At 36.3% G+C, this 25,025-nt stretch overlaps 1 protein-coding gene across 7 annotated transcripts in view; it reads left to right on the top strand.

The window, feature by feature from the left end:
• The window catches only part of GDAP2 (ganglioside induced differentiation associated protein 2), a 108,086-nt gene that overhangs the window by 18,094 nt on the left and 64,967 nt on the right, over positions 1 to 25,025 (top strand). For 5 of the 7 annotated variants that reach the window (XR_005062095.2, XM_073234487.1, XM_037021198.2 and 2 more), the window contains exons 2-6: positions 3,345 to 3,583; positions 4,761 to 4,900; positions 13,373 to 13,526; positions 13,943 to 14,031; positions 18,588 to 18,664. Coding sequence is in view for 6 of the 7 variants with exons in the window: in XM_073234487.1 (XP_073090588.1) it covers positions 3,408 to 3,583; positions 4,761 to 4,900; positions 13,373 to 13,526; positions 13,943 to 14,031; positions 18,588 to 18,664 (636 nt within the window). In the remaining variant the exon portion in view is untranslated. Of the gene's footprint in view, positions 1 to 3,340; positions 3,584 to 4,760; positions 4,901 to 13,372; positions 13,527 to 13,942; positions 14,032 to 18,587; positions 18,665 to 25,025 lie in introns of all 7 variants that reach the window. The other 2 variants (XM_037021204.2, XM_073234486.1) reach the window with 1 other exon arrangement.

The raw sequence follows: 25,025 nt of genomic DNA, 5'->3' as shown, positions 1-25,025 counted from the left end.
CTCTTTTTGTGGCCTAGTATATGATCTGTTCTCGACAATGTTCCATATGCACTTGAGAAGAATGTGTATACTGTTGCTTTTGAGTGATGTGTTCTGTAGATGTCTGCTAGGTCCATCTGTTCTAATGTGTTGTTCAGTGCCTCTGTCTCCTTACTTGTTTTCTGTGGTTGATCTGTCCTTCAGAGTGAGTGGAGTGTTGAAGACTCCTAAAATGAATGCATTGCAATCTATTTTCCCTTTCAGTTTTGTTAGTATTTGGTTAATATATGTGGGTGCTCCTGTGTTGGGTGCCATATTTATAATGGTAATATCCTCTTGTTGGACTGACCCCATTATCATTATGTAATTACTTCTTTGTCACTTGTGCCTTTCTTTGTTTTGAATGCTATTTTGTCTAATACAGGTAGTGCAACTCCTCTTTTTTTCTCCCTATTAGTTGCATGAAATATCTTTTTCCATCCCTTCTCTTTTAGTCTGTGTATGTCTTTAGGTTTGACATGAATCTCTTGTAGGCAGCATATAGACAATAGCCTAACTTAACTCACTTAGTATGCTATTATAAACACAATCTAAAGGTTCTTTTTTTTCCCTACTTTTTCTTCCTCCTCCATTCTTTATATGTTAGGTATCATATTCTGTACTGTACTCTTTGTCTATTCCTTGATTCACTTTGGGAGTAGTTGATTTAATTTTGCATCTGCTTAGTAATTAATTGTTCTACTTTCTTTACTGTGGTTTTATTTCCTCTGGTGACAGCTATTTCACCTTAGTAACACTTCTATCTATACCAGTCCCTCCAAAATACACGGTAGAGATGGTTTGTGGGAAGTAAATTCTCTCAGCTGTTGCTTATCTGCAAATTGTTTAATCCCTCCTTCAAATTTAAATGATAATCTTGGCAGATAAAGTATTCTTGGTTCAAGATTCTTCTGCTTCATTGCATTAAATATATCATGCTGCTCCCTTCTGGCCTGTAAGGCTTCTGTTAAGAAGTCTGATGGGTTTTCCTTTGTATATGATCTTATTTTTCTATCTGGCTGCTTTTTATAGTGTGTCCTTATCCTTGATCTTTGCCATTTTAATTATTATATGTCTTGGTATTGTCTTCCTTGGGTCCCTTGTGTTGGGAGATCTGTGCACCTCCATGGCCTGAGAGAGTATCTCCTTCACCAGATTGAGAAAGTTTTCAGCAATTACCTCCTCAGAGACACTTTCTATCCCTTTTTTTTCTCTTCTTCTCGTACTCCTATAATGGTAATAATGTTCTATTTGATTGTTCACAGAGTTCTCTCAATATTCTTTCATTCTTAGAGATTCTTTTTTCTCTCTATGCCTCAGCTTCTTTGTATTCCTCTTCTCTAATTTCTATTCCATTTACTGTCTCCTCTACTATATCTAATCTGCTTTTAAATCCCTGAATTTTATGTTTCATTTTTGATACTGTGTTTGGTAATGATTGAATCACCATCCAGAATTCTTCCCTGAGTTCTTGAATATTTTTCTGTACTTCCATGAGCATGTTTATGATTTTTATTTTGAACTCTCTTTCAGGAAAATTGGTGAGTTCAATTTCACTTGGCCCTTTTCTGGTGTTTGTGGGTTTTTGTTTTGAACCAGGTTCCTTTGACATTTCTTAGTTGTATATGGTGCCCTCTAGTGCCCAAAAGCTCCACTCTCTGGAGCTGCTTAGCCCCTGTGGCAATGTCTGGGCTTGCATGGAAGTGGCGCTGGTGCTTGCGGGGAGGAAAGAGCTGTTTCCTGCTTCCCAGCTGCTGTGCCTGTCTCCACTGCCAGACCAGTTATTTGAGCTTACAGATGTAAGCCTCTATGCTTTGCGTTTATGGCTACTGTAGGCAAGACTTCCCTCTGGCTGGCTTGATGCCAGGGAAGGGGCTGCCAGTTTACAAGCCAGGTGAGGGCTGGCTGGGAGGAAGGCACAGCAGGCTGCATATCACAGTGAGGGGCCTTGGACCTGCATATCTAGCCAGGGGAGTGGAGTGCCTGGAGCCCCTGAAAGTTCCCAATCTGCTGGGCAAAGTGCATCTGGATAATTTTGTCCACCTGTCCTTTCTCCTGAGCAGTGATTTCTGTGCAATCCTTGCCCATTTAGCAACCCTCTCACTGTTAGGAAGTCTCTTGGACTGCCCACCTTTCTTTTGTCCCAGAGCAGCCAGATGTGGGTCCATTTTCCACAAGTGGCTGGAATCTCTCTCCAGGTATGTCTGCCTCCCCTAGCTTTCTATCCCCAGTAATCTCCAGAGCACCAAGCAATGTAGGTTCGTGCTGCCAGAGCAGATCTCCAGGACTGGGTGTTCAGCAGTCCTAGGCCTCCAGTTCTTCCTCCCACCAGTGAGCTGGGGTGGGGAAGGACTTGGGTTCTGCAGGATCATGGCTTTGGTACATTACCCTGTTCCGTGAGGTCTACTCTTTTCTCCAGGTCTATACAGTCTGGCACAGCCTTCTTTCTTGTTGCTCTTTCAGAATTAGTTATAGATTAAACATATTTTCGTATTATATGTTGTTTTGGGAGGAGACCTCTGTCTCATGTCTCATGCCACCATCTTTAATACTTTCCCCCTCAACAAAGATTTATTGAATAAATGAATCTACCATTTTTCTGAACAGTCATCTGACATTTTGGCATGTTAAGTATCCTTTTTCTCATGTTAAATTCCCATGACTTCTGTGTAGTACTTGATGCTATGTGTCTTTCTGTCGTCCTTCTCTTCTGATTTCTACATTTCTGTACAAGCAACCTCCAACTATGTCAGTATCTCACACCATGTCCTAAAAATTTTCAGATCCTTTTAATTTTTACTTTGTATATTGCCTCTAAAATCCATGCCTTCTTCTCCATCTCTTTCTCTACTTACTTCAAACATTTATTTCTTACTACTTGATTGTGGTAACATCCCTGCTTCTCATTTTGTCTTACTCAGTACATCTCCATATTATCATTGGACTGAACTCTTTAAATTGTATGCCTTACTTATTTATTTTTATCTCTTGCCAGCACCTAGCACTTTTTCCCCTCCAATAACATACACTCCATGAATGTTGAATAAATAGTCCTCTGTTTCTGGGAGGTAGAGCTACTGGGCATGTGATTATTTTAATGGCTGTAATTCTTTGAAAATAATTTGTGCTTAAATAATCTCCCTTATGTTCTAGGAAAGTTGTGGCAAGTCTTTGTTATGTTTTGATGATTGTGGACTGTTTAAGTGACTGTCATCACAAAATGTTCTATTGGAGCATTTCACAGTAAAGTTTTGTTTTTGGTCTAAAAGCAGTAAAGCAGTATCTTTTCTTACCTATTAAAATAATTCTCTTCTCTTTTAAGCCAGAGTTCCCAGTGAATATTGAGTTGCTGAGGAATTTGGTTAAAGACAAGCTGCCATTCCCATTCCATGGATCCCTTGGGTGCCCCTTCTCAGTTTGTAAATGTGGATATACTACCAAGCTGGGGTGAACTTCATGAAGATGAATTGAATGCTTCTGATACTGGAGCTGAAACATTTCAGGAAGACACTATTAGATCACCTTTTCTTTATAATAAGGACATCAATGCAAAAGTGATTCTTTGGTAATTCTTTGATTAAATTTTATCATAATATGTTAATGCTTTCTCATAACTTCCAAATTATTTTTCTCATAATTTCTTTTAAACTCTTCTTTTTTGTATAAGCCCTAGCATTGTTGAAATGTTTCATCTCACACACACACACACACACACACAGATTTTTTAGGTATAATTATGTATAAAAAAACATATTTAAAGTATACAATTTGGTCAATTTTGACATATGTATGCACCCATGAACCCATCACCAAAGTCAAGATAGTGAATATACTTATCACCCCCAAAAGTTTCTCTGTGTCCCTTTGTAATCCCTCCCCTACCAAGCCCCTCCCTGCCTCCACATCCCCACGCAACCATTGATCTTTTATGCCACTATGGATTTAGTTTACGTTTTCAAGAGTTTGATGTAAATGGAAAGTATACTTTTTTTTTAGTCTGGTCTCTTTCAGTCAGCGTAATTATTTGAAATTTCATCTATGTTGCATGACTTAGTACATTTTTTTGTAAAGCTTTAATGAGATGTAATTCAGATACTATACAATTCACCAATTTAAGTTGTACAGGTCAGTGTTTTTAGTATATCATAAAGTTGTGTAACCATCACCACAGTCAATTTTACAACATTTTCACCAACCCCAAAGTCCTCTACCCCTTAGCAGTCACTCCCCAATTCCTTCTTCCAGTCTCTGAGCTCTAGCCAATTCTAATCTATTTCCTCTCTATATGGATTTGCCTATTCTGGACATTTCATGTAAATGGAATCAGTTGTGACTTAGCATAATGTTCTTAGGGTTCGTCCATGTAATGGGTGCTTCATTCCTTTTAATGGCCAAATAATATTCCATGTATGGATATACCACATTTAGTTTATCAGTTCATTAGTTGATGGACATTTGAATTATTTTTACTTTTTTGGGTATTACGAGTAATGATGCTTTGTCTAAACTCTTTAAACCAACTATTTTCAGCTCTATAAACTGCTCTATAACTGCTCTATAAACATGCTATTTGAATGAAAGAGAAATGTAAAAGAAACACAGGAGTGACATGATGTTGTTGTGAGTTTCAGGTTGTAGCAGTTGCATTAAAGAGCTATCTGAGATGCCAGATAGTCTTTCTGAGTCAGGAACTCCCTTATCTCCCTCCTCTTCCCTACATTTGCTCTTTATTATTTCCTCAGGAAAGGAGATGTGGCATTATTGAACTGTACAGCCATTGTGAATACCAGCAATGAAAGTCTTACAGACAAGAATCCTGTGTCAGAAAGTATCTTCATGCTCGCAGGGCCTGATTTGAAGGAGGATCTCCAGAAACTTAAAGGTGAGTGAATTTTCTCAGACATTTTATTGCTTAGGAAACATTTATTTTGGTATTTCCATTTAAGTATGAAAACTAAGTAGCTATAGTTGTTTTGTTGATGTTATTAAACTAAATAAAAACAGTTTTTGAGAACCCTGCCATGTGTCAGAAGCTGAGTGCTGAGAACTTATTCTGAGTAAAACTCTCAGTCATGTTCCTGAATTTTAAAATGACAATCTTTGTAGCCAGTTAGATCTTAGGTAGCATTTTCTTGGCTGTTTATTTTCTTGCACTTATAAGGCTTTAAAACAGCTTTCCTTTATCTAAACTGAAAATTTTTATCATGGTATGATCTGGATAGAGAATTTTTTGTATATGTCCTGGACATAGACTGTTACACTTTTGAAGTGAAATTGACTTACTGATAAAACTAAAGTGTATCACAAGAACAAATGTATTCTAGATTAATTTTGTACTTACTCTTGCTTTTTTGATTTTTAACCAAACACTCTTCTGGGAATATTTCATTAGAAGTGGGAACAGGAAGAGTCCTCTTGGTTCAGAATCTTTTTTACCTTATTTGTACTCATTTTCTTAAAATACTGACCTAGCAAACCTTTGTTATTGTTATTTGAGCCCAAATGGAATATTGTAAAACTCTATCATCCCATTTTATAAATTTATGAAATATAGTAATGTTTCTTAAAATGTAAACAACAAACCCCATGTGTGTAAATCTTGATTTCTTTGGCTTTTTATCATTTAACACTTGACAACTGGTTTCTAACTTAACAAAGATATTAGAATTTGAACAGGAATATTTATAGTGCTGGTTCCATGACAGAATGGATAGAATAAGAAGAATTGCATTATCTGATCAAGAAACTGAATTTTGTGAGGGAGAAGGGGGGAAAAGCCTGTAAACTGAAAGCGTGATACCATGAAGAACACATAGAAATTAGAAAATGTGGTAGAGATAATACTGTGAACGTTTTTGATAAAAGTAATAGAGAAGCTGGTCCAGAAAAATTCCTTATGGCATGTGTGTGTGTGTGTGTGTGTGTGTGTGTGTGTGTGTGTGTGTGTGTGTATCTTCACCATATGCCTCAGAGCTGGACTTACATATAAAAAAAGGAAAATAATTAAATTTAATAATGTAAATACACAAATAAAACTCATTATTTATAGGAAATCTGTAATGATTCCACCAAAAAACTTTAGAACTAAAAAATGAATCCAATAAAGTTGCAATATAAAAAATCAGCATACAAAAATCAGTTGTATTTCCATACACTAACAGTGAAGTACCTGAAAATGAAATTATGAAAACAATCCCATTTACAATAGAAACAAAAAGAAGAATAAAATAGGAATAAATTTAGCCAAGGAGGTGAAAGATATACCACTGAAAACTATAAAACATTGGTGAAAGATATTGAAGAAGACATAAATAAATGGAAAGATACTCTGTATGCAGTAATTGAAAGAATTGATATTTTTGAAATACCCATACTGCCCAAATCTTATCTATAGATTCAGTATAATCCCTATCAAAATTCCAGTGGCATTTGTTACAGAAATAGGAAAAACAATTCTAAAATTTGTATGGAACCACAAAAGACCCAAATAGCCAAAGCAGTCTTAAGAAAGAAGGGCAAAGCTGGAGGCACCACACGTCGTGATTTCAGACTATATCCTACAAAGCTCTTGTAATCAAAACAGAACAATACTGGCATAAAAACAGGCACATAGAACAAGGAAACAGAGTCAGAACTGCAGAAATAACCCCCTTCATTTCAGGTAATATTTGACAAGGATGCTAAGAATACTCGGTAGGGAAATGGTAGTTTTTTCTTTCAGTGTGGTGGGAAAACTGGATAACCATATGCAGAAAAATGCAATTGGACCCCAGTCTTTTTCATTTTTATTTATTTTTGGTGGTGGTGGAGGTGGTGGGGTGGGATAGCTGGGGGACCCCTGTCTTATACCACTCACAGAAATGAACAAAATGGATTAAAACTTAAATCTAAGACCTGAAACCATAAAACTCCTTGAAGAAAACATAGGGGAAAGCTCCTTAACATTGTTCTTGGCAATAATTTCTTGGACATGACAGGAAAAACCCAAGTTACAAAAGCAAAATAAATAGGTAGAACTATATCAAACTAAAAAGCTTTCTACGTGGCAAAAGAAACAACAAAATGAAACTACGGAATGGGAGAAAGTAATGTGCAAATTTAATATACTTGAAAATATATCAGTTGAGGCATTGATATACAAATTGTATAAGGGTCTCATACAACTTAATATCAAAAAAGACTAGTAACCCAGTTTAAAAATGGGCAAAGGACCTAAATAGACATTTTTCCAAATAAGACATACAGATGGCCAACAGGTACATAAAAAGATGCTCAACAGTAGCCTTCAGACAAAGGCAAATCCAAACCATGGTGAAATACCACCATACCTGTTAGAATGGCTGTTAACAAAAAGACAAGAGATCACAAATACAAGAATGTGGAGAAAAGGGAACCCTTGTGCACTGTTGGTAGGACTGTAAGTTGGTATAGCCACTAGGAAAAACAGTATGGAGATTCTTTAAAAAATTAAAAATAGAACTACTATATGATCCAAAAATTTTATTTCTGGGTATACAGTGGAAGAAAATGAAATTACTCTCTCATAGAGATAATCTGTACCTCAGTGTTTGTTGAAGCATTTTTTACAGTAGCTAAGACGTGGGAACAACCTAAGCATCCATTTGTGGTGTTACATATCAGAGTTTCTTCATATATACACACACGTGTGTAATACATACATTATTACATACACATTATGTATTATTACATACACATTATACATACATACACACAATAGAATATTATTCAGCCATGAAAAAGAAGGAAATCCTGCTGTTTGTGATAAAATGCATGGACCTTGGTGGTATTATGCTGTCTGAAATAAAACAGAAAGGCAAATATATCTCACTTATACATGGAACCTAAAAAAAAGCTGAAGTCATAGAGACAGAGAGTAGAATGATGGTTGCAGGGAGAATAGAGGAAATGAAGAGATATTGGTCAAAGGCAACAGACTTCCATTTATAACATAAGTTCTGAGGGTGTAATGTACAGCATGGTGATTTAATTAATATATACTCAACTATATAAATATATTCAATTTATATTCAATTATGTGTTTATATTCAATTACATACATATATAAGGTCTACTTTTCTTGGTAAGAAAAATGTTCTCACTATAAAAAAAGGTAGTTATTTGAAGTGATTGATGTGTTAACTGACCTTTTCATGGTAATCATTTTGCAGTACATACATACATCAAATCATCACCTTAAACTTACACAATATTATATGTCAGTTATGCCCCAGTAAAGCTGGGGGTGGGTGGGGGAAATACAGCATCAAAGTCAGGAGACACTTCTTTATTCTGTCCTGGTAGGATACCATGGTGAACAGTGTTCACCTAATTTTTTTGTTATTACTACTTTTTAAGAATGATAAACATTCACCTGAAAGAAAATGATTAGCATGATTCTGGAAACTGTATTATTTAAAGGAATCGTTTACTATGGATAGCACAGAGAGAAGAGGAGAGTTAAGGGAAACATGACTGTTTTTCTCAAATACTTGGAAAAGGGTCATATTGAAGAGGGCAGGAGATAATTTTGTTATAGAACCCCTGTTAGGAAGGTACATTAAACTTAAGTTCATTAGAGAAAATTTTCCAAGAAATAGAGCTTCCTAAAAATGGAATAGGCAGATTTGGCTTATTGTACCCAAATTTCCTAAACAAATTCACCTTTTGAACTTAGAAGTTTTGTGAAACCAAAGTTGTGTAGGGTTCATTGGTGTTTTTGTTTGGATAAAGTGTGATATGACAGATTAACAAGTGATGTTCAGCTTTAAATTAGAGTCAGGATAGTATCAGATAATTCACCTATCAACTCGTTTCTAGGCAAGAATACTTGCAATTAAGTACTTAACTATGAACACTTAAGTATCTTAAGTAGTAAGCTTAAGTGCCTCCATGTACAAAGTGAAGAGAAAAATATTTTCTCCTGTAGTCAGGATCCCTGTACAGTTCTGCTGCCTAAATGTTTGTGTTTCAGTATTTGAGTGTGTGGGTTTGGTAGGATGGAAGTATGTACACTACATTTTTTGGTTGCTCTGTCCTTCTACAAATAGCACTCTTTTTGCTGTAAGTATTAAAGCAGCTTTTGTGTTTCCTACTGTGAATGTAAAGATTTGGAGAGAAGTAAGTAAAGTTGAAAAGTGCTAACTAATCCTTAACACTCAGGTACTCAGGTTATCATTGCAACAGTGCTCTTAGCAAAGGATGTACAGACTTAGGGCTGGAGTGAACTGATTCAGTGAATTTGTATTCATTTTGTAAGGATTAAAAATACTTTCAGGATTGTGTTTTGAATGTTAATTAGTGATATCAGGACTTGAACTTTGAGTTAGGAGAAATCTGAGCTGGAAAGAATGAGTGAAAGATTGGAAAGCAATGCAGCAGTACTTAACCTAACTTTAGTCTTGAGAGTCTGAGTTTTTGTTAGCAGCTATTAAAGGAAAGGCATGATTTCAAAAACCAGAATATCCGAACACTTAAAATTCTGTTCTGTTTCTAAACACTGTCCTGAGAGATCTTTAGGACTGATTCAGCAGGCTGACCACCCAAATACATGTTTGCTTGCTTGCTTTTTTTTTTTCCAAATCAAAGTAAAATGTTTATATCATTTATTTTAAGTAATTATTTTCTAGTTATAAAGCAGTAAATGTAAATTGTAGAAAATTGTGTGCACACAACTAAAAATAAGTGAAAACAAATTTTCTACCCCACAAAGATCACCACTATTATCATTGTAGTATACATATACTTATATCATTCTGAATCTTTCTGTATGTGGATGTGGGTACATGCATATACTCTTAAATATTTTGTTACCAAAATAAAATATATATATGCTGTCCTCAGAATAAGATACTTGTGTATGTACTCTTCTGTACTCTGCTTTCCTCAGCTTTTGATTTCAGAAATTACCTCATGTATTTAAACTTTCCAGTTGGCCCCAAAATACGCTGTGCAGCTAGTTTATCCAAACCAGCATCCATTCCAGGACCACACATAACATCGAATTATTACATCCCTTAATTTTTTTTAATATAGCACAGTCCCCTTTTTATGACACTGACTTGTTGAGTGAACCAGGCCAAGATGTTTTCCAAGATGTCCCACCTGGATTTACTTGACTCACTTGAAGTACCATTTAGTTTGTTGCTTTATCTCTTCCTATAAACTGAAAGTTACATCTAATATAATGAAGTTTGACTAAAACATTTCATGGTGATGTACTGTGTGCTTAATGTACTGTAACAGGAGCTATATAAAAACTAATTGACCATTAGCACACCATTACTGATACTAAAATGGCTCTCTGGATTAGAGTGGTGACAGTTTGATCCTTCTATTTGTACAGGTAAATTTATGATTCACCCTTTGAGACTGAAAACTAATCAATATAGGGTTATTTAGGCTCTGGAAATGTCCATTTCACTGTCACACCTTCACATAATAGTTTTAGCAAGAATTATAGTCCTTGTCTGAATCAATAATTTCATTAAGTTTACAAAGTTATGTGGTTTTATAAATTTGTTATTATATCGACATTTACTATCTAGCATTCCTCTGTAAAGTAGAGCATTTCTTCAGTAACTGACATTATTCATTACTCTGAAATAAAGTTTCTGTTAGAGGGGCAGCATAAATGCTCAATTCTTCTAATTACCACTTCTCAAAATAAAACAAAATTAACTTAATGGCTGACTCAAATAGAACCAAATGAACTTTTTCTTTTCTCTGTTTTGAGTAGCATTTTGTGCTTACAGCTCTGTTTGATCAATGTATATAGTTTTAAAAGTCAAGGAATTTTATGTCAAAATGTATTAAGGAACAGTAACCATCTGCCTTAACCTTTCCTTCTTTGATTCCTGTTCTCCAGGGGCAAGTACTCAAAAACCTTTAAATTCCTCATTTACCTTCTATTTCTAAATAATATGCTGAAACTACTGTATATTTTTTCATTCTTTCCATTACCTGTTGACTCTTACTGTGGAAATTAAGATCAAACTTTTTGCATTCACTCTCCTCCTTCTTATACACATACGACACTCACACATTCTCCTGTCTTCACCACCCCTGAATCGGTCTGTCACATTCTTATTAGATCGGTATTCATCGTCAGCATTTCTATAACACTGTATAATCGTTGCTCATAGCTGATTAGAAAACAAGTTAACATTCTTTGTGTACAGCTATTTTTCCTTTAAGTTATTAATTGATTTTATTAATTTATTTTATTTTCTAGGTACCTATCATTGATTCAGTCCCAGATTTTTAGATGTAACTGTAAACTTCCTCTCAGTAAAGTCAAACATACCTGTTTATCTTCCAGTTCCATTTTTTCTTAATAAGGTCGCTTTTAGAAACCCCCCATCCCGCTTTCCTCTCCAGACTTTTATTAATGCTTGCTGCACAGTTACCATCCTGGGAAATCTTTTCTATTTAATGAAGTGGATACCCTGATTTCCTAGACCTCATGAGGTCTTTTTTTTTTCTTTGATGTATTCCTTCATTTTTGTGAGGAAATCTACCAGATTTCTGAGAAGGATGCAAGGGAACAAAATTATTGAGATCTATCTTCTCCCTTTACACTTAAGTGGTACTTTGGTTGGAAACAGAATTCTAGGGTACAAATAATTTTCCAAATTTTTGAAGGCATTACTTCACTGTTTTCTATTTTCATTATTGCTCTTAGGAAATCTAACGCTGTTCTCACCTCTGGTGCTTTGTATGTCACTGGTTTCTGCTCTGGGAACCTTGTGATTCCATCTTTATTTCTTATGTTCTCTAATTTCTCAGTGATATGCCTTGATGTAGTTTGGATATTCCATAAGCTCTTTGAGTCTAGAAACTTGTATCTTTCAGTTCCAGAAAATTTCTTGTGTTATGTCTTTAATAATTTCCTTCCCTCTGTATTCAGTTCTGTCTTTGAAGAAATCCTATTAGATATTGAACCTCCTTGTTTAATCCTTAAATTTTCATAGCTATTCTCTCTTACTTTTTATCTTTTTATTTTCTAGATCTCTTCAACAGTAACATGACTCATCTATTGAACTTTTTATTTCTGCTGTCATAGTTTGCACTTGGCTGTCAGATACATAAGTGCTTTTCCTGTTTCTGAATTTTCCTTTTCTATGACATTCTTTTGTTTCAGAGCTACTATATCTTCTCTTACCTTTTGGAGAGTAGTAATTACAGTGTTGAGAGTACTTTGTTTTTTAAGTTGCCTTCCCAGCATTGTCTATTTCTTAAGCATTTGTTCCCCCACCCCACGCCTTTTGCTAGAGGCTTTCTTTACTTCCTGGTGATCCTTGAGTGTCAGCTGTATTTATGAGGAAGGAACTGAGAAGCTTTATGTGCATGGGCAAGGGTTGTTGCTTGGTGGATTTTGACATAGATGATGAGCAGGAACCTGTCTTTTTGGGAATCATTCCTCAGTTATCAGAATCTGTAGATCCTTTGGTTGGGCCTCTTAGTTTCCTTGAAGGGAATCTTCTAGTGGTAGAAATGCATATGTCTTTGTTTTGTAAGTCAGGAGCAGGAGACTAAGCTATCACTGTTGAGTTTAACACTTTAACTAAATCCCCTCTTTTCAGCTGTGTCTGGGCTTCTGGAGTCCAGAAACTCTCTAGTTCGGCATCTCCAGAGCATAAACCTTCCTAATGATGTGGTAATAAAGGGATCATCACCTTGCTGTGCTGGCTGAGGGCAGGATTATTGCAGATTTCCCTGATTTTTTGCAAACTTAACTCAGCCTGTTTCTCTTTTTAACCCCACCTTCCATCATAGCCTTTAGATGAACTTAGCGCCTCCAATTTTTTAGCCTTTCTGATATTCTGCAAGAATACTAGCTAATGCATGTATGTACTTTGCTTATATTAACTCATTTAATCCTGTAACATAGGAAATGGAGGCATAGAGAGGCCAGGTACCTGCCCAGAGTATCACAGAAGGAAGGTGGTATACTCAGGGTTTGAATCAAAGCAATCTGTCTGGAATCCAAACTGCCTTTCAGTACAAACCAGCTTACTTCATACTGATTACTGCATTTCTGCCAGCGTTTAGATTTCTCTGCTTTGGTGAATCAGTTACTTCTAGTTCATAGATTCTACCTTCCAAAAATTTGATATTACTTATCTGCTTCATGTTGTTTCCCATTCTCTTATTTCTCTGTTTTTAGACCTACTATACTGCTTCACTGTCATTTTGGGAATGAGATAAATGTTTGTGTTAAATCCATATTTTTAACTGACATTTCCCTAAGTTATTAATCCTTCCTCTATTTTACACATCATTTTGTTGTTGTTTTTAACGTCTCCATGATTGATGTCTGCTCCGTTGTCCCCAGGTTGCCGGACAGGTGAAGCAAAATTGACAAAAGGCTTTAACCTAGCTGCCCGGTTCATCATTCACACAGTGGGACCTAAATACAAGAGCCGCTATCGCACAGCAGCTGAGAGTTCCCTGTACAGCTGTTACAGAAATGTGCTTCAGCTGGCAAAGTACGGCTTACTCGTTTCCTGGACACAGCATGCCATATGTTGTTTACACACAAGGCCCAGTTTTAAAATGAAACCTAGATGTTAAAGTCAAATTTTGAAGTATTTCAATAAATTAGGAGGGCCCCAAAGATAAAATTGTCTTCTCAAAATTAATAGAATAAAAGGGATGGATGTAGGTGACTTGAGAATTTAATCTGTTCCCATTTTACCCAGTCTTTACTTGGAATATATTTTCCCCAAATGGTACAAATAAATTGCATTTAATATAATTATTAAATAGTGCAGTTGGGCCGATTTCTATAGTAGATTTGTTGAAGGCATAGAGGAGAAGTTGAACTGCATTTTTAAATTAGTTGTGTGTGTAGTAGGTGTGGTGAACATTGGTAGTGTGACCACTGTTTTCTGTTTGATTACAGAGAGCAGCCAGTGTCTTCTGTTGGATTCTGTGTCATCAATTCTGCAAAAAGAGGTTATCCTTTAGAGGATGCAACACACATAGCACTTCGTAAGTGACCTTGAAGGAGCCACATGTAAATTGATATAGCACTTCCTAAGTAGGATGGGGGTGTTGTACATAAATTGAGTCTTTAATTTTTTTTTTTCACTAGTTAAATAGTTACAGCCAAGGGGAGAGTTGATTAACTGATCATGGCAGCCTGGAGGGAACTTTGTATTGATAAAGTTGCTGAGCTTTCAGTTTCAGTTTACTTTCTCAGGTTGATACTTTTATCTATTTGAATAGAGGCTTAAAGATTTACTCATTAAATTTGAAAATGATACCAAGCCAAGTAGTATGGCCAGTGCCCTGGGTATTTAAATCAAAATTCAGAATATCTGGTGAGACACTGACAAACTGCAGAGTCAACTGTTTGAAACATCAGTGGTATTTCTCCTAAAGAAGAGCATTTGTTTAGTGTATTTGGTGGTGGTCTTCAAATATCTGAAGGAGAGAGTACTTGAGAACTGACTCTATGCTGCATTTTTAGAGCAATGGTTCTGTACTTCTTTGGGAGTCATCATAAAACTACACTGAGCATTTAATGAAAGAAAGGGGAATATCATGCATAGGGAATTTGCATGCTATTTCAGGAAGTTCACAGATCCTTATAAGGATTGTGGATAAGGCCTCCAACTGTGGAAGGTTGGTCTAAGGCTAAATGACAAAGAAGATTTGGTCCCATCTGAGAAAGGACTATCTGTAATAAAAATGCATTTTAAGTGAACTTCTTGTCACCAGTAATGGTCATGCAGAAGCTAAATGACCATCTGTTGCAGATATTCCTGTTTGGGAGGAGAATCTATACCAGGTGATCTTTAAGACCTCTTTCTACTTCTAAAATTTAAAGATGAGGTGCTGAAAGTCTTATATCCACCAAAAAAAATCACAAGATATTTGAATGTTTAAAATTATTATTATATAGCCTAGAATTTAGGATGAGAGCATGTTCAGTCTTAGTCTTATTTTGCTACTTTTAAAATTAAGATCCTTACTGCTCAGGGTTTTTATAGTAAGCATATAGTTTCAGTTTGTATTTATGTGTATTAAAATTGAGCTTCTTGAGGAGCAGAGATCTTTTCACCTTTGTATTTCCAATGCTTCCATATGTCAAGAATGCTTTATATATGGTGGTTGCTCAAGAAATATGTATTTTTAAAAGGATAAAGAAATTCCATTTTATTTCCTCAATAACACTGTGTTTTAGGTAGTATGGCATCCATTTTATAAATAAAGAGGTTCACAAAATTTTCATGTTGTCAGTATTATGCAAACTTGGAACATATATCCAGGTCTTTTGATTCCTAAATCTAGGAACCTGTCTGTTATATCAAATAATTCATTATGTTTGAGTTAAAACTGCATTAATGGGAAATGCTATGTCACAGCTAGTCCTCATGTATTCTCAGTGGTGCCTTACCAAGGCAAAGATCCTGCCTTTATAAAGTTCTTCCTGGCAAGGCTTTTACAGACCTCAGCATTCTCTGATTCCACCTAGCCCCATCATTTTTCAACTTGAGTTAAGCCTTTTTTTGTGTCTCTATTTCTTATTAATTATGTGTATTAGGATTTAAAGAGGCAGCATCATTTTGTTAAAAAGGCCCTGAAAAGGGAGTCAAAAAGACTGGTTTTTGGTCCCAATTCTATCAATCTAACTTTAGCTCCATAGCCCAAGATCAATCGCTTAATACAGTACCATAGAGCATTCAACTTAGAGCAGTAATTGTAGTAACAGCAGGTGAAGATCAACAATGGCTATAAGAGACTTTGATGAAGCAATGTATAGGAATTTAATTAGCCAAAGGAAATTTAAAGCTTTAAGATGGAAGGTTAACTTTTATCTTATGCCTGTTTGCCTTGTTCCACCTCATATCTAGCAGCAGAATTAGAGCATCTCATTATAAAAGTACGCACATATACAGAAAATTGTACCTTTTGCTTGCATACTCTGAGCATTTGGGAAGTAAGTGTCGTGCACATTTTTATAGTATATATAGGCTGAGAAAAAAACCTAATGATGTAACTTGAAGTCCTTAGTACCAAAAGCTTTGTTATTAGAATATTATCAACATTTACTTCATTTGAAATCTAAGTAGTATCTTCTTGGATGTATCAAGACTATTTTTTTTACCTTAGTTCATGTGTAGTGCAGTTTTTCTCCAGAAGAAAGAAGCATCTGCACTGAAATAAATTTATCAGGTTATTTATTCATTTAACAAAACTTCGAGTGACTACTTTGTGCTAGGCTCTGTGCTGTATAGAAGATGACACAGTGGTGAGACAGCAGTTTTTGTTCTTGTTGTGTTTCCAGGTTGGGAATTTTATGGTGCCAGATGTCATTCTCATGAGTTAAGGGGTTTTCACTAAAAGTTAGGCACATGACAACCCAGTTGGCTGCAGAGAATAGTGCACAGAGAAACTCTGAACTGGCAGGCAGTATTAAAACCTTACAGCCATGACATCGTTTTTTTTCCCTCCTTTCCACAGACTTTTCTGAATGAACCCTTCTGCAGGAATTCAGTTTGGTTACTATTTGGCATTATATTTTGTCTTCCAAAGGAAATCCCACAATTATATGCTAGGAAACTATTATGTGTGAATATTAAAACTCGGTATCAAAGTAAATAAGATAGAAGAAAATCTCTTTTTGAAAGTTCATTTAAAAAAATATTCAAGCAAAATAGAGGGAGAAATGAAAAATAAATCTGTCACCTAACAGAGGGAGAATTATGAATAGGTAGTCCTTCAACAAATTGTTCTGCTCTGCTGGGTTCTGATAATACAGGATTTGAACAAGGCAGGCAATAGGCAGATAAAGAGCCAAAAAATATTAATTCCGTTACTACTTTTGACTGATTGCTTGCCATGTTCTAAGGTGTGCTAGGCTTGTACACATTAATGTAAAATATAGTTGGCATTCAAAAAGTTCACAGTCTAACTATAAAATGCTGTGAAAAGTTCACAAATTGAGGGTATTCAGAAGATTATAGGAGGAGCACAAAGAAAGGTGGAGTTCTACACGAAGGAGATGGCTTTTGACTGGGTCTTGAAAAAAAAGAAGGTTATGGTGGATGAATGATTTTCTAGTCAAAGGTAACCTCTGCTTGTATGGTAACCATACAAGCAGAGGTGGGATAGCATAAAAGTAAATGATGTCTTCTGAGTACAGCAAAGAAGCTGATTTGGCTAAAGCATGAGGGCTTTGGATCTCAACTTAGAAGCAGTGAAGAGCCATCAAAAACATTAGGGAGGAGGGTAACATAGGCAACATGAATATGTAGGCTTGGAAGTGAGAGAAACAAGAACACAGTTAAGAGCTTATTGCCAAAGACTTTGTAAGCACTGAGAGCATGAGAGCAGCTAAAAGAGAAGGAATAGGTGTTAGAAATATCAGCAATAGCACCGATGGACAGTGACTGCATTGGGGTATGGGTGGGGACTTGATAATATGGGTAGATGTAGTAACCACATTGTTTTTTCATGTGAAACCTTCATAAGAGTGTATATCAATCATACCTTAATAAAAAGTTTAAAAAAAAGAAATATCAGCAATAGAATTTAAAAGACAAGATAGTCTATTAAAAATGCAGGATGAAGGAAGAGATGAAGTGTCAATAAAAGACAGAATTCTAGCTTGAGAGAGTGGTTGAATTTTGCTATGCAACTAAAATAAGAAATTCAAGTAAAGGAACAGGTTTTAGGGTGAAGATGTAGGTCAGGTTTGGACCTGGTGGGGTCACATTTGGACATGTTGAGTTTGAAATCTCTGGGTCATCTGGGCAGATATGCCCAGTAGGTAGTAGGGAATTCAGCAATATTTGGGAGCCATCAGCATTTGTAATCGTACCTAATCAGCAAAAATATATAAAATACATATACATAAGAAAATAAAAATGTGAACAGAACCCTGGAGGTCATTTTTAAAAGATGAGGCATGGTTGTTTAGAAATAAAGCTGGAGAAAACTCTAGTTAAAGTTAAGGACTGAGAAAAGGCCATTAGGTCTCATTATTAGGAAGTTGATAGAGAATCATAAAGATAACATAGAAATTAAGAAAAAAATAATTTAGCTTTAGTTTGATAGGATTTTTACAGGAATGAAGGGCTGAGTAGGACATCTAATACTGTAATTGAATGAATGGAAAGACGCTTGTGCTAGATCATCCTGGTCAAAGAGAGAGGCCCCAGGGAATAAAAAATAACTGGATGAGGGAGAATTGTCTGGAGTCAGAATGTTCTGTGGTCAGACAATGTTCTAGACGCTGGCTATAAAGCAGTGAATAAAATAAAGCTCTTGCTGTTGTGAAGCTTTCATTCTAGTGGATGGGGTGGGAGGTCAGGGAGGATATGCAGTATACAAGAAGCTCCACAAAGTGTCTGTAATAGTTGAGCTAGAAGAAAGCAAATCAGGTAAGGGTTTTTAAATAAGAGTAGTGCGGGCCGGTGTCACTGGTAAAGAGCCATTGAGCAGAGACCTGAATGGAATAAGGAGTGATCCATTACAAAAGTCAAACTTTGGTGATTAGTTTTTTATTTATTGAATAATCTTTCTATTCCTTTCCTTAGGCACTGTAAGGAGATTCCTAGAGGTTCATGGGGAGACCATTGAAAAAGTAGTATTTGCTGTCTCTGACCTTGAAGAGGTATTTTGCTAATTATGTTGCATTCTTAAATTTGATTTTACTTGTGTTTGCCTTTGTCTCATCATTACCTATTCACTGAATTGCCAGCAGCAATCCTAATTGTGTGTATATACTGGCAGTGGACCATATCATCATTTGTTGAAAAAAGACGCCATATTAAAGACTAAAAACAAGTGAAGAAGGAGCATTTTGCTCAAATTTTCCACTAGTAAGCTCTTGTCACTTAGTGAAGCCTTACAAGGTGGAGTGCCTGGGCAGTACAACTGGAAAAGTGCTACTATGCTGGGGAAACTTTGGTCTACCTGGTGAGGACACAGGTGACTGGCTGGCCCAGTGGCTGGCACTAAGTAGGGTTATGTTTTGTTGTATATAGCTGGTTTAGTATGTTTCATTTTATTTTGAGCCATTTTAGAGAATTAGTTATTTTTTTATTTTTGATCTTACATATCTTTATAGTGTGCTTTCTCCAGTTCAGCTTGTATTATTTCCTAGTTTTGCGTCCTTGGGCAAGTTACTTAACCTGTCTGTGCTTTGATAAAATAGGAACACTAATAGTACTTATGTCACAGGAGTGTGGTAATGAGTGAGTTAATACATGTGAAATATCCTAAGTATACATAGTTGTATATATGATACATAATTTTGAATTTGCTCAAATAAGACACATTTACTTTATTTGATGTTTCTTCTTTCACCAGGTTTACCTATTCATTCAGTCTTTCAGGGACCTTATATTGAATATGTAGCATATTTCAGGTTTACAATACTAGGTTCTGGAGAAACACCAGTGAACAAGTCATGGTTGTTGTCCTCAGAGAACCCATTGCCTATTGGTGGGTATAGAAAATTCAGATAAGTTTTGATAATTGTGTATTAATGGAGGTATGAGGAGGATAGGAACATAGAACTGCCATCTGGCATAGCATTAGAGAGTATTTCCTAGAGGAGGTGATGCATAAGTTGAAATCATTGTTAAAGATAAATAAGATTTTCCAAGGGTGGGGCAAATGACTGTAGTCATACAAGCATAGGCAAAGGCATGTAAGTAAGAAATAGCATTAAGGGCATGGTTGCATAAACTGTAACGCTGGGTATGGCAAAAATGAGAGTTAGACAGGGGCAAGATCACTCAAGGCTTTGTATCTCATTCTATGGAACTTAGGCTTTATCAGTGGGAAGACATAGAAGAGCTTTAAGCAAACAATGTGGTCTAAATTTAATTTTAGCTGTGTGGAGGAGGATTTGGAAGGAGAAAGATAATGTTGTAATACTCCAAATGAGAAATGACCAGGTCTGAACAAGGGCACTGATGATGTTGAAATTTAAAAAAAATTTTTAGTAAACAAATTCAGGTGGAATTGGTGTTAATAAATATGTAAGGGAAGAGAGAGAGGGAAGTTAAGGATGACTCCTAGGTTTCTGGCTTGGATAACTGGGTAATGATGCCACCCATGAAATAACAACTAGAAAGGAGAAAATGTTTTGGAGAAAGGAAGAAAGGGGATGAAGACAAGTTCTTTTTTAAACATGTTGAATCATAGGGGATCAGTGGAGTATGAGGGATATAATCAGCAGGCCATTGTGCATTATCAGTCTAAAGCTGAGGAGTGAAATCTGGGCTAGAGTTTTGGCCATTGTCATACACCAAGTAAGACACGGTTCCCACTGTCACGGAGTTTGTGGGCTAATCATGAGACAGCCAGCTAGACGAAGACTACCCTGTAGTGCAGCAGGTGCTGTGGTAGGAGTCTGAGCCATAGTGCTGCAGGAGTACTTTGGGTGCCCAGCCTAGACCAGGGGACAGAGAAGATTCTTTAACTTCAGTCTACCTGAAATTATTATCTAGGTCCAATAGACTTTTTTTTCTTTGTCATTTGTAAATCATTTATTGAAGAGTAAAGGGATAATGAAAAACACTTATACTAGGCAGTTCAATAAGAATTTAAACATAATAAATATCTTTATATCAAATTTTGTTGCACAAACATCATAAAAGATGAAAGAATACCATAACACATCTTTCTTAGTAAAATGAGCTGGTATAGGTTCTTATAAATACTGCATGGTCAAGTCCTTCCTGTTGAATGACTAACTGAGAGAATGCCACTTTGTCCATAGAAATACATTGTTAATGCATAGGTTCTTGAATTTGAGAAAATCAGTGTAGGATATTGTCATCTGAAGACGCAATGTCTCAGAGTTAACGATAGACAATTAATATTACCGTCATCATTAGAGTGCTGCTATCTGTCTGCATTCATCTCTGATTCCTTTAATAATTCTGAAGTGTCCTTTTTGTTCAGTTATCTTCTCTTTTCAATTATGGACTAAAAATGAAAACTTCTGAATTCTCAAATCTATCCAACGAAAGTTAAAAACAGACTACATGTAAGAAAATAAAACTATAGACCAACATCCCTTATAAATGGAGATGTAAATATCTATAACAAACTATTAGTAAACTGAATCTAGCAATATATAAAAGAAGTTAAAAATTCCTGTCCTCCCAAAAATCTACAAAGGAAGTTCATAGCAGCTTTATTCATATTTGCCAAACTTGGAAGCGACCAGGATGTCCTTTAGTAGGTGAACAGATAAATAAACTGTGGTATATCCATAAAATAGAATATTATTCAGGGCTAAAAATAAATGAGGTATCAAACCATAAAGAGGTACAGAGGAGCCTCAAATGCATATTACTAAGTGAAAGAAGCCAATCTGAAAAGGCTACATTCTATATGACATTCTGGAAAAGGCAAAACTGAAGTCAGAAGATCATGGGTAGGAATTGGGAGAGGGATGACTAGACAGAACACAGGATTTTTAGTGGATGAAAATATTCTGTATGCTATTATAATGTTGGATACATGTCATTACACATTTCTGCAAACCTATATAATAATGTGCAACATCAAGTGAACCCTGATGTAAACTATGGGTGATGAGGTGTGTCAGTGTAGATTCATCAATTATAATAAATGTGCCACTCTAATGGGGGTTGTTGATAATAAGGGAGGCTATGCATGCATGGGAGATCTGGGAAATCTCTGTACCTTCTCAGTTTTGTTGTGAACCTTAAGTTGCTCTAAAAAAGTAAAGTCTTATTTTTTAAAATGGGCAAAAGATTAGAATAGACATTTCCTCAGAAAAGGTACACAAATGACCAATCAACACATGAAAAGAGGTTCCACAACATTAAACATTAGGGAAATAAAAATAAAAATCACAGTGAGACACTCCTTCATATCCACTAGCATGTAATTATAGCATGGCTGTAATTGCAATGACAGACAATAACAAGTGTTGGTGAGGATGTAGAGAAATTGGAGCACTGATTCATAACCAGTTAAGAATGTAAAATTGTACAGCTGCCTTTGGAAACAGTTTGGCAGTCCCTCACAATGTTAGAGACCCATTCTTAGGTATATGTAGAAGAGAATTGAAAACATATGTCCACACAAAAACTTGTACATGATTATTCATAATAGCCAAAAAGTACAAACAACCTAAATACCATCAGTTGATGGATTGATAAACCAAATGTGATATATAGATACAATGGAATATTACTAAGCTATAAAAAGAATAAAGTACTGATTCATGCTATGGCATGGGTGAGCATTATGCTAAATGAAAGAAGCCAGATACAAAAGGCCACATACTGTATTCCATTTTTATGACATGTCCAGAATAGGCAAATCCATACAGACGAAAAGTTTAATGGTTTCTAGGGGATAGGGGAGAGAGGAATAAGGAATAACCTAGCTAGTGAGCTTAGATTTTTTTTTTTTTTTTTTTTGAGAGGGCATCTCTCATATTTATTGATCAAATGGTTGTTAACAACAATAAAAATCAGTATAGGGGGGTCAACGCTCAATGTACAATCATTAATCCACCTCAAGCCTAATTCTCGTCAGTCTCCAATCTTCTGAAGCATAACAAACAAGTTCTTACATGGTGAACGAATTCTTACATAGTGAATAAATTCTTACATGGTGAACAGTACAAGGGCAGTCATCACAGAAACTTTCGGTTTTGATCATGCAATATGACCTATAAACAATCAGGTCAAATATGAATATTCGTTTGATTTTTGTACTTGATTTATATGTTGATCCCACATTTCTCCTATTATTATTATTATTTTTATTTTTAATAAAATGCTGAAGTGGTAGGTAGATGCAAGATAAAGGTAGAAAACATAGTTTAGTGCTGTAAGAAGGCAAATGTAGACGATCAGATGATCAGGTGTGTGCCTATGGACTAAGTATTAATCCAGGCTAGACAAGGGCAGCAAGACATCCTCGGATGCAGAAGATTTCTCTCAAAGCAGGGGGGGTGAGGTTCTGAGCCTCACCTCTGTTGATCCCCAAATTCTCACCTGATGGCCCCCCTGCGACTGTGCCTGTCTTAGGTTGTTCCTCCCTTGAGGAATCTTACCCGTCTCTGGCTAACCAGTCATCTTCCGGGGCCATACAGGGAAATGTAAAGTTGGTAAGTGAGAGAGAAGCCATATTGTTTGCAAAGGTTAGCTTTTTACTTCTTTGCAGATTTATGCCCTGTGGCTTCTATGCCCAGCACTTGTCTCGAGGTATCTTTACCACCTGGAGGAATTATGATACTCGGTAAATTCGATATGAGGCACGAATTCTATTTAAGGGTTGTAATTAGGAAGGAAGAAGAAAAGCTATAGATGTAGCATATGAAGGAAACTTGGGAGGATTGATTATTTCTTTGACATATCTTCTTGTAGAGTACCTTAAGTATGTATAGGTTTTAAACTACTAACTAATTTGTACACACATATTAACATAATAGGAATACGGTGACATAAACAAAGCAAATCTATAATTACCATCCATCTCCAGTGAAGACAAGAAAACCATTTAGGCACCCTAGGCATTTGTGAAAATTTATCTATGATATGATGGATATTCTCCAACTGTACTTGAACCATCAGACAAATTAAAGCAGCCCATTTCTGGGATCTGTTCACATCCCATATGTTCTTTTAACCATAGATAGTCTATAGTCATGAGATTTTGGAGTGCTACAACTTGCACCCCTCCCAACTCCTGATTGAGTTCCAACAGTACAGATCCGGTCAAATTCGTTGTCTCACTGTATGCACATGCCAGCCTAGACATCTCCCTCCTCATTCTTATGGCAAGTCCAGGAGATGGTGGGCTGGATGCAGCCACAACCGCAGCATCGTCCGGATCCCTGTGGAGGCTTTTTGATGATCATCCCCCGGCACAAGTCCTCCAGAGAGTGCTGATGCCAGAAGCTCCTCCTCATATCGTATCTTATTTCATTTTCTGGGTATCCAAGCTAGGCCTTGATCTTCTGCGTAGAAACAAACAGACCCTTTGCCCACACTTTGACATGCCCTCTATACCACTGTGCAGAACTCATTGGAGGTCAGCACACAGTAACTGCTTTTTTTTTTTTTTTTTTTAATTAAGAGAAAGGAATATTATCAGAAAAGAGTACCTCCATAGCTGATCATCTGACACCCTTTAAGTGATCAACATTAAGGATATTTAAAGCATGCGTTGATCTTTGATTTACCAATAGTTTTATCCTGTTAAGGAGTAATCCCCCTTTTCTTTCCTTCTTTTTTTTTTTTTTTTTTTTTAATTTTTAATCTACACTTACATGAAGAATACTATGTTTACTATGCTCTCCCCTATATCAGGTCCCCCCTAACAACCACACTACGGTTACTGTCCATCAGCTTAGCAAAATGTTGTAGATCACTACTTGTCCGCTCTGTGTTGTGCAGCCCACCCTCCCCTTTCTCCCTCCCCCCCATGCATGCTAATCTTAATACCCCCCTTCTTCTTCCCCCCCCTTATCCCTCCCTGCCCACCCATCCTCCCCAGTTCCTTTCCCTTTGGTACCTGTTAGTCCATTTTTGGGTTCTGTAATTCCACTGCTGTTTTGTTCCTTCAGTTTTTCCTTTGTTCCTATACTCCTCAGATGAGTGAAATCATTTGGTATTTCTCTTTCTCCGCTTGGCTTATTTCGCTGAGCATAATACTCTCCAGCTCCATCCATGTTGCTGCAAATGGTTGGATTTTTCCACTTCTTATGGCTGAGTAGTATTCCATTGTGTATATGTACCACATCTTCTTTATCCATTCATCTACCGATGGACATTTAGGTTGCTTCCAATTCTTGGCTATTGTAAATAGTGCTGCGATAAACATAGGACTGCATCTGTCTTTCTCAAACTTGATTGCTGCATTCTTAGGGTAAATTCCTAGGAGTGGAATTCCTGGGTCAAATGGTAGGTCTGTTTTGAGCATTTTGATGCACCTCCATACTGCTTTCCACAATGGTTGAACTAATTTACATT

Source organism: Manis javanica, chromosome 4 (assembly GCF_040802235.1).
Source record: "Manis javanica isolate MJ-LG chromosome 4, MJ_LKY, whole genome shotgun sequence".
Taxonomy (NCBI): domain Eukaryota; kingdom Metazoa; phylum Chordata; class Mammalia; order Pholidota; family Manidae; genus Manis; species Manis javanica.
This window is presented reverse-complemented; position numbering and strand designations above follow the sequence as displayed.